The following is a 16,588-nucleotide window of genomic DNA, read 5'->3' on the forward strand; positions in this document are numbered from 1 at the left end:
TTGTCTGGTTATCTCCATGTTTCATAAGAAAAACTTGAGAACTGCTTTGAATAATAGTTAGGCCTTTGAGAGTATAGTTAGGGAGAACAGTACTATGAGGCAATCTTGTCACATTTTTTAATAATTAAGCATTGCTGAGCTTCTTTCAACTGTTGTAAAAGAGCAGCTGCTCAAAGAAGGCACCTTTAGCAGGTAATTATCTATGTACCTGTAAATTTTATAGGATGCAGGATTTTATGGCTGCTATCCTGTTGCGTCAGTCAGCTGTTGCACACTGAAGAACAGTGGGAACTGCAAGTCCATAGCCTGTGGTTGTCATTGCTACTCCATATGGATGAGAAAAACCTTTATTTGAGAAACATGCAAAAAATTCAAAGTCACCGTAGTATTTCCTCCAAAAAATGGTGCATTTTAGTTTGAACAGCAGAGCTATTTTTCCCTCTTGGAAGACAGATATTTTATTTAGCATATAAAGATACTGCCCTGATTGTAATGACTGCTGGTCGTAGAGCACATTGTAAGGAGAAAAATTCATGCATTATTAGTTTTTAAGAGAAATATATCAGAAACTCGTCCCTCTTCTACATTTGTATCATGAGAAATCAAGCAGTAATAGACAAATATGAACAGAGAATTTTACAACAAACGAATTTTGTGATCTCTTTTTTCCTGTTTCAGCACAGTTCAAAAGCGTGAAATGGTGAATCCAGCAAGTATGAAGCAGGCCCTGATTGCATCAGCTCGGAGACTTCCTGGAGTCAACATGTTTGAACAAGGACATGGCAAATTGGATCTTCTACGAGCTTATCAGATCCTCAACAGTTATAAACCGCAGGCCAGGTTAATTTTAATCCTTAATTAATCAATGGAACACTGTAATTTGCCCTTTTGTATAAGAGAGCAGGTGATGCATGTGTAACTCAGTTGAGCAATCTGTGCTTGTGCAACAGTGAGGATTTGCAGAGATCTTGTCTAATCTGAAGCATGGATTTTGACAAGAGAAGGGATGAGAAGTCACGAGTTTTTTCTGCCTAAGTTATAGCAGTGTAGGGGGTGATCATTTTCTCTTGTACCCTTAGGTGTTATGAATAATGTAAGAACATAGTGGAAAAGTATTTAAGCTTTAACTTTTGAGACTAAGAACCTTCTCCCTGTACTGAGAAGTTTCCTTTTTTATGTGTGAAAATCTTTTCACAAAACTTGAAAAAAAAAAAAGGAAGGGAAGAAGATTTTGGGACATATTTGGGAAGTGAGGTGAGAGCTTGGAAAACTATGACTGGCATGGTTTATCTGAAACTTTTTCATAGTTACATGTAGTGGCACGTTCTTCTTCTGTTTATTGATTATTTTTTTTCTCTTCAAATCTTCTCTCCTCTGTCCTGCTGTAGTTTGAGTCCAAGCTATATTGACTTAACTGAATGTCCCTACATGTGGCCCTATTGTTCTCAGCCCATATATTATGGAGGGATGCCAACTATTGTTAATGTTACTATCCTTAATGGCATGGGAGTCACAGGGAGAATTGTAGACAAGGTAAGTATTAACATTGTTCCAGGTTCTGACTGTTAATGTTGCTAAGACCTTCCCAGAAAATACTATTTTAGCTATGATTTTTGTAGAACAAACCTCACTGCTGGGAGCAAGAGATGCAAAATGTTTGATTAAAGGGTGCACCCAGTTTGGAGGATTTGACACGAGCTGTCTACAAGTTTTCAAGCAATGCATTGGTTTCAAGGGTGTGTAACTTTATCTTTGCAAAACCAGTTTGAATTTAGATGTACTTAGAGATTTCTTTGTATTCTCTAATAGCATTTAAAGTCATCTGGACCGGCTTTCCTAATTTTTTTTTTTTTTCATCCTGGAGCATAAATGATCTCAGTAAAGAATCCTGACACTAAATCATGCCTTTTCCATGGGTCAGAGTGACCTGAATCTATCAGCTTAACCAGACTCTGCTGCCAAACCTGTTCTTTCACACCAGTGGTGTTGAGCATGTTGGTTGGCTAGGGAGGCTTTTAATTAAGTAAGTTTAAATGTAGAACAGATTTGAGAATTGATACAAGTTAAACAAGACACCTGTCCTGTAATTCCAGCCAATGTAAATGAGGCTAATTTCAACATTTTACTGTGACTCCTGATGTCTGCTTTAGATTCAAGCTTACATTAAAGGACGTTGAAGCTCTTACCCAGGACAATTAGCTCATGGTAATACACACAGCTGGTGTAATTGGCCCGTGTCTGTTACATTGCTAGCTTGCTTTGTTACCAAAAGGCAGTCCTGTGTTCTTGCCAATAAATTTTTGCACATGATCTCAGAATGTTAAAGCAGCTTCACTTGGGCAGCTTCTCACAGTCCTGCCTCTGAAAAGCCTCTAGTCTGGGTCATGGAAGCTGTCGCGATTGGGTTGATTCACTGACACAACACCAAAGTTTTGGGCTTGGGGGGCATTTTTAAATTTGATGTAATCTTCAGAAGAGCTAGTATTTGTTACTTCATGCAGAGGAGGAGGGCTGTGTGTGCAGAAAGCAGTCATTGCAAATGCTGTTCTACCAATGTGCTGTATTCTTCATTTCACAGCCAGACTGGCAACCCTATCTTCCCCAAAATGGGGATAACATTGAAGTGGCTTTCTCCTATTCCCCTGTCTTGTGGCCCTGGTCTGGATACTTGGCAATTTCCATCTCTGTAGCAAAGAAAGCAGCATCTTGGGAAGGCATTGCTCAGGGTCATGTTATGATCACAGTATCATCCCCTGCAGAAAATGAAGTAAGTTCTGTGCGTTTTGGATTTTCTGGGTCAAGAATTATTAAAACTGCTTTTTGATATACAAATACCTTGGTTTTGAGGGTTTGCTCTAGCCCTGTCATTTGAAGCATAAGTTAAATTGAGGTCAGGAAATTGAAGACTACAAATAATGATCTTTATAATTGAAGGCAAATTGCATAAAATTTAGAATCAGGAAACCTCTCTTTGGGACCAATGGCATAATTTCATTTGTTTATTCTAAATTTTAACTAATGTATTTTGAAAAAGATAGCTTAAATATGTTTCTTCTAGAACTGTGCTTAATTGTTCCTGAGAGACTTTTAAGGTTTTGAGCAATTAAACGAGATCAGTTGTAACATATGTTAAGTATTTTACATTCTGGGCATAATTATAAACTGTTGAGTGCAGAAAAAAATACTGCAGCAATTTAGGGCAAAAGTCATCTCTTTGTCTCTGGAGCTGGTACTGGTGACTAAAAGTAGATTTGGTACCTCCAGTTTTTTTGTCTTTCACAATCCATGGTTAACTGATTCCTGTGGGGAGAAAGGATTTCACTGTAGTTTGTTCTGTCCTTCAGTCTAAGAATGGTGCAGAGCAGACTTCAACGGTGAAGCTTCCAATAAAAGTGAAGATTATTCCTACTCCACCTCGTAGTAAGCGAGTCCTTTGGGATCAATATCATAACCTCCGTTATCCACCAGGATACTTCCCCAGGGATAATTTGAGGATGAAGAATGATCCATTAGATTGGTATTTATCTCAGGTTCTATTAAATCAGTACTTCTTGATTGTGTGTTAATGATATGGGATAACTTTACTGAATGCCATAGTTCTGGCCTTTTTCAGAGGGGCATGGGATTATCTTTTCTGAGAAATCCATGAAAAGCACTTGAACTCTATGTTTTTGGTGCAGGATTGTTTTTTGAGCTCTATGGTTTTATTCACATGATATGAAAAACTTTTAAAATACTCATTTAAGATTTTTGTTTGGCTTTTCTGTCCTGACCTGATTTCTCCCAGGAAGTTAGGGGGGACACTTTATTAACTGCTTCAGCATTCACCTATCAAACAGACTTGGCAATTTAAAAGACAAGAAGAGACCTCCTTGTCTCTTGAGGGAGACTGTCTTCAAAGCAGGGAAAGGCTTGCTGACCTGCTGCCTTTCATAGATGCAGAGGGGAAGCATCCATAGGAAAAATCATGCAACAGTTTCTCAGTGAGGATTAATTGGGTCAGTGACCAGGATATAAGCTTTTGGAAAGGTGCTTGGAGTATGCAGATGTGGCAGCTTGACAGGCTTTCAGAAGATCGAAAAGGTGGAAATCAGATTTCTGCATGCCAGATCTAAATGTCTTCAACACTCTTCTCTTTCTAAGGAATGGTGACCATATCCACACAAACTTCAGGGACATGTACCAGCACCTCAGGAGCATGGGGTACTTTGTTGAGGTTCTTGGTTCCCCGTTTACATGTTTTGATGCAAGTCAGTATGGTAAGCATGAGTTAATTGCCTCGTTCTCCATACTGTTAACTTTTTCCTGAAATGACCTTTTGTTGGAAGACCAAAAATGTTTTGAGGGTACAAATAAAAATTCTAATGGTAGTAGAAAAATATTTTGGCAGTGGGAGTATTTATTATTCATGTGCTGATATCTAGTTGTGTGGAGTACTGCTGGAGAAGCTTACTGGGGAGTTCAGTAGAATTAGTGGTATTCTCTGTCTTTATCATGAAAAAAAGAGAGGCAAAGCCAGCCTTTGAGTGTATTAAAAGCCCCTCTGTATTCAGTCCCACAAAGGCAGAACTGTATTTGCCAGAAGATTTTGGCACAGTCAAAATGAAGCATGACCTGTTTAACAGACTAAAATCAAAGGTGTCCATCCTGGTTCTTTTTTTATGCTTAGCGATCTTTGATTACATAGAAGAGTGGGTAAAGTGGTCATCAACCGTATGTGATGGCAAAGCAGTTTGTGGTTTGTTTCTGTGTTAACCAGGAAGGAATTTTGATAGGTTGGCCAGGCAGGGGACAGACCAAGCTGTCTGTGCTCTTTTCTGCTCCCATATGCCCCTTGTTTAACCATGGCATGCTCCAAAAACCGTCTTCTCTTTTGGGCTGTGATGTTCTTCAGTGCACTGTGAGGTGCGTTCTCCTGAGTTTGCCAGTTCTGGAACTGTTGCCAGTAGTAATCTTTTCTTTATCTTGATTCTTCAGAGAATATCTCATCACTGCTTTTAGAGTTCAGTGGAAGTGCAAATGGATACATAAATGTTAGGCATTCAAAAAGTAGCAAAATAGTGTTTCTTCTGAGACCTCTAGTTTTCTAATTGATAGAGAGTAGCATTAGGGGACTTCTGTCTCCTCTGATTCACACTTGGGTTGTACCTCATTTGATTGCAGTTTGTTGGGCTTTCGGAGTTTCCTGAAGAAGAAGTGAGGAGAGTAAAACTCAGTGATTTGTGGTCTATCTGCCACTTGTCCCTAGCTTATATTGTTTTCACAGTTGGTGAGGGTGCACTCTGTGCCATTTCTACAGGATCTTTATCAGAAGGCTTCCAAGTGCAGACTGCCTGGACTTGTGGAATTGGCTTGTTTGCAAGGAACTGTGAGACATGGAACCAGTACCAGTGATTTATCAGGTTGCTCAGGGTATCATCCTGTTAAGATTTGCCTTTTCTCTGAGGATGGAAATTCCGCCACCTCTCTGGACTCAAAAAGTGGAGAGGCAAAAGGGCTTGGTATTTAGAAGCAGTCTAAAAACATAAGCATGTTTTCAGGGAATAAAAGTATATTCTTCTGGTGGTGTTTTTTTCAGTGATGCAGAGAAGGTTGTGCTTGCTTGTTCACAGGGTGGGAGAGGGTTATGTGAAAGTGGCAGTGGCACTTTAGTCAAGCCTACCAGAATGCAGCTGTAGTTTTCAAGGGGTGAATCAAACCATGTTGCAGAGTAATTGCTGTCTACCTGGCTGCCAGTCTGCAGTAGTGAGGGAAGTGCTTGTTAGAAGTGGAGCAGTGAAACCTCCTTACAAGGGTGCATCTGCGTTAGCACTCCACTTTGGATCAGTGGTGAATCTCTCATTGCCCAGCTCTGCCACAGTTTGGCTCAGTTTATGGAGTGTTTGGGTGAGACCAAACTGCAAAACGCACACCTGACACATGTGGGCATTCAGTTCTTGAGACCACACAAGCAGGAGTCATAAGTAACTTCCTGTTCTGCCAAACTAATTTTTGAATACATTTGTAAACTGAATTGTCTTATATTTACATTGTTAAATATGAGTTCATTAGGTAAACTGCCAGAGCAGGGCACAGGGACCAGATAATGTGCAAAATGTGCATTTGTGTTGGCTTCTGTGTGGGTTGTGTGAATAGTGATAACATTACAGTGACCAGCCTGGTGAACTCCTGTTTCTGCTTTTACACACAGGGACTTTACTGATGGTGGACAGTGAGGAAGAGTATTTTCCCGAAGAGATCACCAAGTTGAGGAGGGATGTTGATAATGGACTTTCACTGATAGTCTTTAGTGACTGGTACAACACGTCTGTGATGAGAAAAGTAAAGTTTTATGATGAAAACACAAGGTATTGACTTATTTCGAAGTTCTTTGGGAAATAAAATGCCACAGAATTGCACATACTACCCTAAAAATCCCAAATGTGATGCGCTGTACTTCAGCACTTGGATGTTACCTGTAAGAAGGTGCTACCTGAAGTAGCAGAACTGACCTTAAGCTGCAGTTTAAGGAGCATAGCTACCTATTCAGCATGATTGTGAAGGCCCCTTTGGTACTGTATTCTACTTTTTACAATTAAAAGAAATAAGAAATTTGAGACAAAACCAACAAATAAAAATGGACTTGTTTTTACTTTAGGGGAACAGAATAGAAAGCAAATCCACATTGCAAGAGTATCACCAGGTTGTGTACCTAATTACTGAAATTATTCCATGTATTGTATAAAGAAAAAATATGTGACATTTTGCTTCATTATAAAAATGAGAAGCAGGGTACATGACTGTCATTTTTAGCTCAGCCAAACAAAGAACATAAGACCGAATTTCTTTTTAGTAAATGAAGTTTTTCATGCAGCTGAAATGCACTGAGAACTTTACATCAGTATTACTTAACTTTTACTCAAAAGCATTGTTGTCAGAGAGAACAGCTGTTCAGATGCCCCTGGAGTTAAATAAGGCTTTGAGATGTAGTTCATTATTTAAATGGCTGTGGAAAAGTCCATATACAGGAAGACATGTGACTTTTTGTTATCCAACTCTAGGTGTATATTCTGTATATTAATGAACAGTGTTACACTGTAATTTTTACAGGCAGTGGTGGATGCCTGATACTGGAGGTGCTAATATACCAGCTCTCAATGATCTGCTTTCTGTCTGGAATATGGCCTTTAGTGATGGGCTGTATGAAGGAGATTTTACCATGGCAAGTCATGAAAGTGAGTACTGCAGTCCATTGCCTACAAAGGCTAGAGAGGGGTGTTTGGAAAATGGTTTTCTGCAAGTTTGAGGTTGAGCAAGAGTCAAGGGAACCACTCAAATTCAGTGAAAAGAGTCTTGTAAATGATTTCTTAAATGGTTTCTTCATTTGTAGACTTTTTCATGATATTTGATTAAGCTTTTCAGTTTAAAAAAATATAATGCCAACCTTCTAAAGTGGAAGTTTTGAAAACTGTGTGTAAAAGTGAGCCTGTGAAATCTGTGCTTAGCAATGCTTTCTCTGCAAATACATTGGTTGAAATGTGCAAATTCAGTGCAGTGTTTCTGGGAATGTTTTCTCCTGGCCTTGTTGGGTGGGAAAGAGAGGGAGCATCATTTTTGGTCTAAACAGCAGTTTTGTGGTGTCTTCCAGTGAATTATGCATCAGGGTGCAGTATTGCAAAGTTCCCAGAAGATGGCATTGTCATTGCACAGACTTTCAAGGATCAAGGTATGAGCTTCCTTGTCCTTTTTTCCGTGTTTTGAGTAGAACTTTGGAGTCAGTGCACAAGCAAAGTTGCAAAGTCTAAAGGTCTAAAAACAATAAATGTAAGACCACATTGACCAGGTAGGTATTTTTGTATTTTTTCATTTTGCCTAGAACATGTAGCTGATGCCTAACAGGCAGCTACAGTGTGACTCTGTATACAGTTGTTATATAGAACAGCAGTATCCAGGTATATATGTGCAGTCCTTTATTGCGATTGCTGTATGGAAACACATCTCCATGTACATGTGTCTCTGGAAGGGGAGGAGTTGTGTCGTAATTGTGTTCCTTGCTCATGTTTCTCACAAATTTCAAGTGCTACTGAAATATATCCCCTGATCTTTGCCATATTTAGTATGAGTGTTGTGGTAGCTGTGGTGATCTAAGGATATAAAAAAGGAAAATTTTAGTAGACAAAATGTCACCAGCTAAACTCTCACAAGGGAAAGTTTTATGCATACAGGATGCCTGTGGTCTCAGACTTGAGTGATGTGTTCTCTATGCATTTCCATTCTCTTTTATCATAATATCCTTCAATTTGTGAGGGGGTAATTCAGAACTGTAATGGCAGCAGGCAGTTCAAAAAATAAATGTTGTATTTGTTGAGTCTTTAGGAAGTGCTGTGCAGGAGTAAATGGTCAGAACTCGTAGGGTGTTGCAGGTCAGTTTTGTGCAGAAGGGGGTAGGGTGTTTGAGTGTGAGAGCAGCAGAAGCATGTGCAGTGCTTCTGATACAACTCAGCAACTGCCAGAGAAGATCAGTGAGTTCATTGTATTTTTGACTTACAGTGTGCACCAGAGGTGATTACCTAGTGGGGAAATTTTCTGGAACAGTAGAGCTCATCTGTGTGAGCCTTTTGAAGGAAAGACAATATCCCTGTATGCTGATGACTTAGGTGTTTCCTTATGTGAGAGAGAGAAAGACAGAGTGTCAATTTAACAAGCAGCCTGCTAGACCTGCTTTTTCTCTTGAATCCTTTTCATTGCAATTCATGAAGCAGAAGAGCTCTCTGGTTTGCTTCTGCTTTCTAAACACAGTGTCTTAAGTAAATGGGATAAATTTCAAATACAAATTTGAAATTTGTCTTTGTTTTTTGAAACAGATGTTAAAGGTAGAAGACCTTTAACCTAAAGCCAGCTTTCTGTAGAATTCTGTGGAAGGATGGAAACAACATAAAGAGCAGAATATTTTGATTTTAAACCTTTTGCTGAAGTTACTAGAATTTTTCATTCAAGCTTGTTGAAGATAATACAGGTTGTGAGGTTTTTTCTTCTTCTCTACCAAAGAAAGGAAAAAAATTTATTATCAGTAGGAAACTTTATAATCAGGGTCTTGGAGCAGTTTCATTTTTACAATAACACCATGGTGGTTTTGAAAACTTCTTGCAAAAATGTGTGACATGATGTGGAGCATTGTATTTGTCAGTTGGAAATGCAGGCTGTGTGGTATGGGTAGATTGATACTGATGCTCTGCAGGCTATGAAATTTATTTGTGCTTTGCTTTAGGTCTTGAAGTTTTAAAACAGGAGACTGCTGTGATTGAAAATGTCCCTATTTTGGGGCTTTACCAAGTTCCTTTGGAAGGTGGTGGCAGAATAGTTCTGTACGGCGACTCCAACTGCCTGGATGACAGCCATCGGCAGAAAGGTGTGTGAGCCCTGGCGCGCAGGGAGAGTCACTGTCCTGCACTGACAGCTGTCCTGTGGGGTTTTACAGCCCCCACCAGAAGTAGATGGTTTTTTTAGTGACTCTTAATATTCCTTACTGGGGATTAATCTCAGTTTTGCAGAGCTCTACTGAAATGCTGTGAGGTGCATTTACAGCAAAAGAGCACCCTATGTTAAATAGCCCTCTGATAGATGGGACTGTTTCCCACACACACTTATTTTTCTGTTCCACAAGCTTTGGGGGCTGTCTATTGGGGTGGGTTGTTTTGCAAGAGGGATTTGGTTTGTGGGGTTTTTTTGCTTTTTTGGGGTGTTTTTGTTTGTAGAAGGCACTAACAGTTAAACATTCTTGATCTGAAGTTGTGGAGAGGCCATTAGAAGATCCTTTCACTTTTTCCCTAGTTACACCTTCAGAATGTTTGTATAGAACAGTGGATTTTATCTTTTGAGTTTGCACCTCAGCTTGTCTTGTTCCCTTTGCAATATTTCCTGTGAGGATTTATGGTAATGTTCGGTGTTTCGGTTGTGCATTACTATTTTCAGGCTATCCTACTTTGACACAAACTAAGTGGTGTACATATGTCAGAAAGTAGGAATTTCCATTTGTTGTCAAAGCATTTATTTGCAGCTCTAGATAGTAAGTGTGTGAGTTGTGTGTGTTTTCTGTGGCTCCCAGAGAAGCCATGCTCTCTGCCCACACACTACGGTTGATTCTTATAAAATCTTTTTTCTAGCAGTTTGTCTGATCTGACTTTTCAAAATTTTAAGAGGTTGCTTAGGTTTCTCATGACATGTAAAGCACAAGCTGGTAGATCTGTGGCTTGAGGGGAGGAAGATAATCCAGTATGTGAAGTCTTTTTCTGCATTTCCACTGAACAGAACTGAATTTTCCTTTTGTCATGAAAAGTACATCTATAATTTTTTAAGCTTTTGTCACTGACATTTTAAAATACTACATTATGCAATCCATCCCTTGCCTAATTTATTTAAGTTTAAAGGAACTTGCTGCCTAAGGGAGCTCTCCATCTGTAGCTCATTTCTTTCTCTACCATACATTTTGGGGTTTTTAAAGAGTTCTCTGATTTTTCCTTATCTGCCTTTGGATTGCTTCCTGTGAGTTGCCCTAACACCTACATATTGGTGCCTTAGTGCTTGCTGTAGGTTATTGAAAGCACATAACAAAAGAGAAGGTACATAGCTTTAAATTAAGTAATAGGAAAATAATGCTCTGTGGCCTCCCTAATACTGTTAAATTCAGTGTGACATCTGAAGCAAGACGGAGTGGAATGCTTTAAGGAAATCCTTTAAAATTAGCTTTTAAATTGTGAACCAGGAGCTATGTGTCCTGCAGAGACATCGGTGGCTTTAACTGAGGAAAATTCCTAACATTTGTGAATATAAATCCTTAAAATCTGCTTGACCTCTTTGAAAAATCAAAGGTGAGGGTTTAAGGGACACTGGGATTATGAAGATTAGCTCCCATTCCCAGCCAACTGTTCCTGGGGGCAGAAGTTCTGAGAAAAATAGTTAGCTGTGTGGTGGAAATAGCTGATAAGGCATTGTCCTACTCCTGCAAAGGAAAGCTTTAGAGTTGTGATCTGAGCTAGCTGGAGTGCTTGTTCCTTAGGGGTAGTCTTGGATTAAGGTAGTAATAATTCAGGAGAGAATCAAAGTGAGGGATCATGAGCTTTTGAAGTGCGAAGGAAAACCATAATCAAGTGTGTTGTGGTGTTGATTCCCAGCCTGGTCTGTACCATAGCTGCTGTAGGTTATGCTCATACCTTTAGCTGGGATGTAGCCAGAATGTTTCTCCTTTGTTTGTTTGTTTGTTTTTTTAAGCTTGAGAGAGCAAATGAGTCATATCCTTGCACTGTAAACACTACCTAGTTCTTACTTTTCTTTGCACTATATTCATTCTGTCCTTTCAAAAAAATAGTTGGTTCTCCATTTCCCTGTTAAAAATTGTACCAGAAACTCAGAGCTTTCTTTGCTTACACTGAAAAACCTTGTGATTTTTGCCAAAACTTGAATGGCCTTGCACAACCTGAAATTCCCGTATTCGGGACCTATTTTTTTATGTCCTGTTCCCCAAAAGAGCCTGGTTTGGTACACAAGGGACGATATTTTAAGACTGAACAGATTAATGTTGTGTCTGTGTGTTGCAGGGGAATGTGGGGTGTGTGTTGAAAGTTGCATGTTTCTGAAAGTGAGCCTAGAACTTCAGGAGAAAAGCAAGAGCCAGGAAAATGGATTGTAATTCTAAATGTCATTAAAGCCGCCTTAGCAGAAAGATAAGCCATTTTAAATGTGGCATAATGCATATTTTGTTCTGGGGTTTGGGACTGTGAAATCCACAGATTGCTTTTGGCTCCTGGATTCCCTGCTGCAGTACACATCCTATGGGGTGATGCCGCCGAGCCTCAGCCATTCCGAGAACAGGCAGCGGCCGCCGTCGGGAGCTGGCTTCTCCCTCCCTGAGCGCATGGAAGGTGAGAGCCTGAATGAATAGCCAAGCACAACCCGCAGCTGAGCGACTGTCAGGGTAGGAAGGCTGGGGCAGACCCCTTGAGTTACGTGCCAGTAAGGTTAATTTGTTGTGAGCTCTGCAGAGTTCTGCTGTTTGGCTAGAAGAGAGTTCATGTTGTAGGGTTTTGTTGTGACGATAGTTGTGATTAGACTAAAGAAAATGCTCTGTTCATAGAGTAGGTATGTTTAGGTGCCTGATTCTGCTGGGGGGGCATTTTAGTTACTAGCTACAGAGCATTATAAAGCATTCAGTCTTATCTCACATGCTGCCAGAAAAACTTGGATTAATTGCTATGGTAGGTGCAGACTCTTACTTAAGGTACCCTTAGGTTAATTCTAACTGATACTTAGCTATGAGCTGTCATTACTGTAAACAGCTCCTGGGTTTACAGCAACACTGTTCAGCCCAGGGTCAGTGTTGGTAACTCTTATCTTGCCTGTCTTTGGGTAAGCCAGTCTCTGTCTGCTGCGAGTTGCAGGTAACCATTTGCATCGATACTCAAAGGTGCTTGAGGCTCACTTGGGAGACCCTAAACCCCGCTCCCTTCCTGCTTGTCCTCATCTGTCCTGGGCCAAGCCACAGCCTTTGAATGAAACTGCCCCAAGGTTAGTATATGTCTTTCTTATAGAAGAAGTCTCACTTTTGAGTTCAGCTGAAAAATTATTTGTTCTATCTGCTTTTGAAAGAGACAGCTGTAATGCCTTCTCCTAGAGAAATACCAGATTGCAAAGTGGAAATAATGATTAATGCCTCTTCAGTGAATAACTCTGACTCACCTAATAGCTACACTATGAAACTCTGGGATTTTAAAAATAACTTCACAAGTCAGTGTTGTGATTGAGTGATTCCAGCTTCGAGTGAACAGTCTTGATGAAACCCATCGTCATCGTGTGGCTTGGAAAGAGTTTTCTGAAGCATCTTCTTGGACAGCTCTCGTAGTGCTGCTGTCTCTTGTGCTTTTTGTCAGTCCCTTGAAGGAAAGTGCTCAGCACACAGCCCTTGCTTGTCTGCTGGGCTGCTGGTGGTTACTTCTGGAAGTCTGTGTGCAAGAAATAGAGTTGTTGGTAAATAGTTGCTAATCTAGGTTGTGTCCCTGTGGTGTCTGAATTGAAATTTGGAGGCCTGCAAACTGCAGAACCTAAAGAGTGGATTGGGTCATCATTCAGGTCCAGACTAATGAGTTATATGTAGGTTGTACATGTACTGTCACTTTCTCTATATGTTGCTACAAAATTCCTTGCATTAATTAAGTGGGCAGACACCTCTGTCTTTAAATTTCTTCTAGCAACCTTTGGAAACATCAAAAATTACTGTCAATTGACCTTGACAAAGTGGCACTGCCCAGTTTTCGACAGAACCGACCCCAAGTGAGACCCTTGTCCCCTGGAGAAAGTGGAGCGTGGGACATTCCTGGAGGTAAATATTGAATAATTTGAAAATTGCTATTTTGCTTTTGCTTTTTGCATAAGCTTTGAAAAAAACCCAAAACACAGTGCAACCATATGAGAGGCCACTGTTTATTTTCAATTGAGAAAAACATGCAAATAATGGTATGGTTGTGTTATAAAACGCTGTCTGATGAAGATTTTTTTTTGCATATGAATAGTTTGTTCAATACAAAGTGTGCATGACATACTGAGAGGAATATCTTGGTGGGGGCATTTTGATGGTTGAGGTTTTTTGGGGTGCTGTTCAGACTGATGGGTCAGCAGCAGCCCCCGTCCTTGGGAGCTGTGACCATATGCCCACTGCTAATTAAAATTCCTTCTGTGAATGCTCAAAAGCAGAAGAGTTTGTCAGAATGGTGCCTTGGGCAAGCTATTACACTAACAAATGATGTCTAGCACTCAAAACAGCTTTCAGGTGGGCAGCTCTCCTGTACAAGCTTGGCTCTGCAGGCCCAGCTGGAAGCAGTTGGAAAGCCTCATATGTGCTCTTTTCCCAGTCTGAGCTGCTAGACCAGAGACACCTGTAAAAATGAAGGGTTTGTTTCTAGCTCACCCTCACCGTGTGCACAGTCTCTGGAGCAAGCAAGCATGAAATCGCTCTCCTTGTTCCATCAGGATTTGAATCACAGCAATTACTTAGTAGTAAGATTATGGTCAAGTGTTTGCATCTCTCTTCTAATGCAAAACAGAAGATTGTTGTTACAGGGGAAATCTGGGCTATGCTTTCATGTGCCCAAATAGGTCAAGGTGGAAATGCTGGTGCTTTTCTGTAGCGTTAGCATCCCATCTGATTTTTGCTAATCGGTCTGCAGCTGTTAATCTTCCTGTCTGAAATGTAATCTGATTAATGGCTGCCTGGGCTTTGAACAAGAGTTACTGGCAGATCCTTTTGGTAGATAGCATTAGCACCACAAAGACATCGTGCCTCACGTGGTAACTGCTGAACTGCTGCCTTCCAAACCTCTTTGCCTTTCTAGGTATAATGCCGGGCCGATACAACCAGGATGTGGGACAGACCATTCCTGTCTTTGCCTTTCTCGGTGCCATGGTGGTCCTGGCATTCTTTGTGGTGCAGATCAACAAAGCCAAGAGCAGGCCAAAGAGACGGAAACCGCGTGTGAAACGACCGCAGCTGATGCAGCAGGTTCATCCACCAAAGACACCTTCTGTATGAAAGCTCTGCCTTGCCAAAGATGACCTCCTTTGGTTGCTTTCTGGGGCGGTAGATCGCTCCCAGTGGAGGTGCAGCGAATGTGCACCTGACATCATCTCATAGTCTTTGGTTTGTGGAAGAAAAAAAGAACCTCAGTTGATCATCTGTACATAAAACTGCAGCTTTAAGCAGCTGAAGCCACCAAAGACTTGAATACTGTTTAAATGGCTGCTTAGTCACTACATATCCCAAGAGAGGGAAAATGGACCTTTTTTTTAAGCTGACCAAACTAAAATTTATTTGTTTAGAGGCTATTTTCTATATTTATTGTTGGGGAGGGCGGGGGAAAAGTCACTTTAAGGACCTCTGCTAAGGAAAAACAAGTGCATTTTTTTGGATGGAATGCAATTTTCTAGAATGGTATTATGCTGGAGAGTATAACGTGCACCATTAAAGGAGGAAGGGGCTGAGAGATACCAGTACAAATCAGTGAGGCATACTCCTGCAGTTTATTTTTATAAAGCAAACTACCATGATGTTTTGTAATTTTTGATCATGATTTCACCGTTGTTGGTGAAGCAGATTTTTCAATAAATATGTTATCTATATGAAGCAAAGAGAATGTGCTAAGTGGCTCTTCTTTCCACTGGCAGTCAAAGAGAGCAAATTGTTGAGTAAAGAAGATTTTCATGTCACCTCTCTTCCCACCATATCTTTGTCTTTACCAGCAGTATTCCTAGTTGCAGACTTTCCTCTGGAGTACTAACTGGGCAGTCATACAAACAGTGAATTCTGGAAACCTTCAAAACTCAGCAGCACATGGTAAGGAGAGAGCTCCCAAAGAGCTGTATAGAAAACTGTCATGGGGATGGCACCTAACAGCACAATGTGGTGTCACAGAGATGAAAACCCAGTCTCTTTTGGTTTGTCCTGCTTGAAATCCTGTGAATTGTCACTGGCTTAAATAAGGATGCAGGCACAAGTTTCCCGTCGATGCGGTGCCGGTTAATGTTGCCATAATTGAAATAGCTTCTCTCTTTTGTAGTGAAGCTGTGAGGTTTTCCCTGCTGACTGCTTTCATCATTGCTCACAATCAGCCCCTTTTCCTAGGAGGAGCCAGGAGCTGCCTGTATTTGTGAATGGAATGGCAGCCTGGGCAGGTAAGCAGTGTGCACTGGTGAATGGTCCTGGGTGAGTTCATGGGCAGCTCTGGACATGGCTGGAGGAAGAGGAGGCAGGGACAGCCCTGCTGGGCAGTCTCCCATCCTCTTAGGGCTTACGACCAGAGATGGAGGTGGGCTGTGGGAAGGGCACTGCAGGACAGAACTTGGCTCCATGTAGTCTGGGACAGGCCTATCCAGGTGGCCATGGATAGGGTTTGGCAGTGCATGGGTGTCCTGCAAAAAAAGACTGGGCAAACGAGTTTTCCCTAACTTGATGAGTGGTTGCCTTTTTCCAGCATTTCTCTTCTGAAGAATGCACTGGTAGAGGCAACATCCTGTTGCCATGGCAGAGAAGGCAACTGAGCTTTTGCTTTAAAGCCATTAGTGGAAGCTCTTTAAGGCTGAGAAGATGGTCCCAAGGTTGGGCTGCTTGTGCTGTCCCAGGGGGGCTGGAGCCTCTTGCTCCTCCCTTTCTGAACATAAATCCATAATGTTAGGGAGGGGGTTTTCAGCATCTTTACTGTGGCATTAGGGTCTCTCGTAGGACCAGCCACCAGCAGCTGTGCAACTTGTCCAGGTTGTAAAAAATCTATCAGTAAAGGTATGAAATATCAAGGGCCAGACCTCACAAGGGATTGCAGGTAGCAAAGCATAATTGTCAGTGCTTTTATTTGTATGCAACAAGTACTGTCCATTTGCATTTTTGTACCTTCTACAAAGATAATAATATGTAAAACATTAACAACCCTTTTTCCACTTGCCTACGGGACACAGCAGCAGCTACAGCTGCCAACCCACAGGGACCCTCAGGTTATGGCTTGCAGCCCAGAGGCTGGAGCACCCAGATAAAAGGGAGAAAGGGGGGAAAATACAAGAGAGGAAGCCCAGA

General features: G+C 41.0%; 1 protein-coding gene across 1 annotated transcript in view; it reads left to right on the forward strand.

The window, feature by feature from the left end:
* The window catches only part of MBTPS1 (membrane bound transcription factor peptidase, site 1), a 22,468-nt gene extending 7,315 nt beyond the window's left edge, over positions 1-15,153 (forward strand). The window contains exons 10-22 of the mRNA XM_032121559.1: positions 679-840; positions 1,389-1,533; positions 2,579-2,767; positions 3,345-3,517; positions 4,144-4,259; positions 6,191-6,347; positions 7,090-7,214; positions 7,628-7,705; positions 9,248-9,388; positions 11,766-11,897; positions 12,414-12,540; positions 13,221-13,351; positions 14,361-15,153. Of these exons, the coding sequence (XP_031977450.1) occupies positions 679-840; positions 1,389-1,533; positions 2,579-2,767; positions 3,345-3,517; positions 4,144-4,259; positions 6,191-6,347; positions 7,090-7,214; positions 7,628-7,705; positions 9,248-9,388; positions 11,766-11,897; positions 12,414-12,540; positions 13,221-13,351; positions 14,361-14,557 (1,873 nt within the window). The 3' untranslated portion in view covers positions 14,558-15,153. The remainder of the gene's footprint in view (positions 1-678; positions 841-1,388; positions 1,534-2,578; positions 2,768-3,344; positions 3,518-4,143; positions 4,260-6,190; positions 6,348-7,089; positions 7,215-7,627; positions 7,706-9,247; positions 9,389-11,765; positions 11,898-12,413; positions 12,541-13,220; positions 13,352-14,360) is intronic.
* The last annotated feature ends 1,435 nt before the right edge of the window (positions 15,154-16,588 follow it).

The sequence above is a fragment of the Corvus moneduloides genome, chromosome 12 (genome assembly GCF_009650955.1).
Source record: "Corvus moneduloides isolate bCorMon1 chromosome 12, bCorMon1.pri, whole genome shotgun sequence".
In the NCBI taxonomy this organism is placed as follows: Eukaryota; Metazoa; Chordata; class Aves; order Passeriformes; family Corvidae; genus Corvus; species Corvus moneduloides.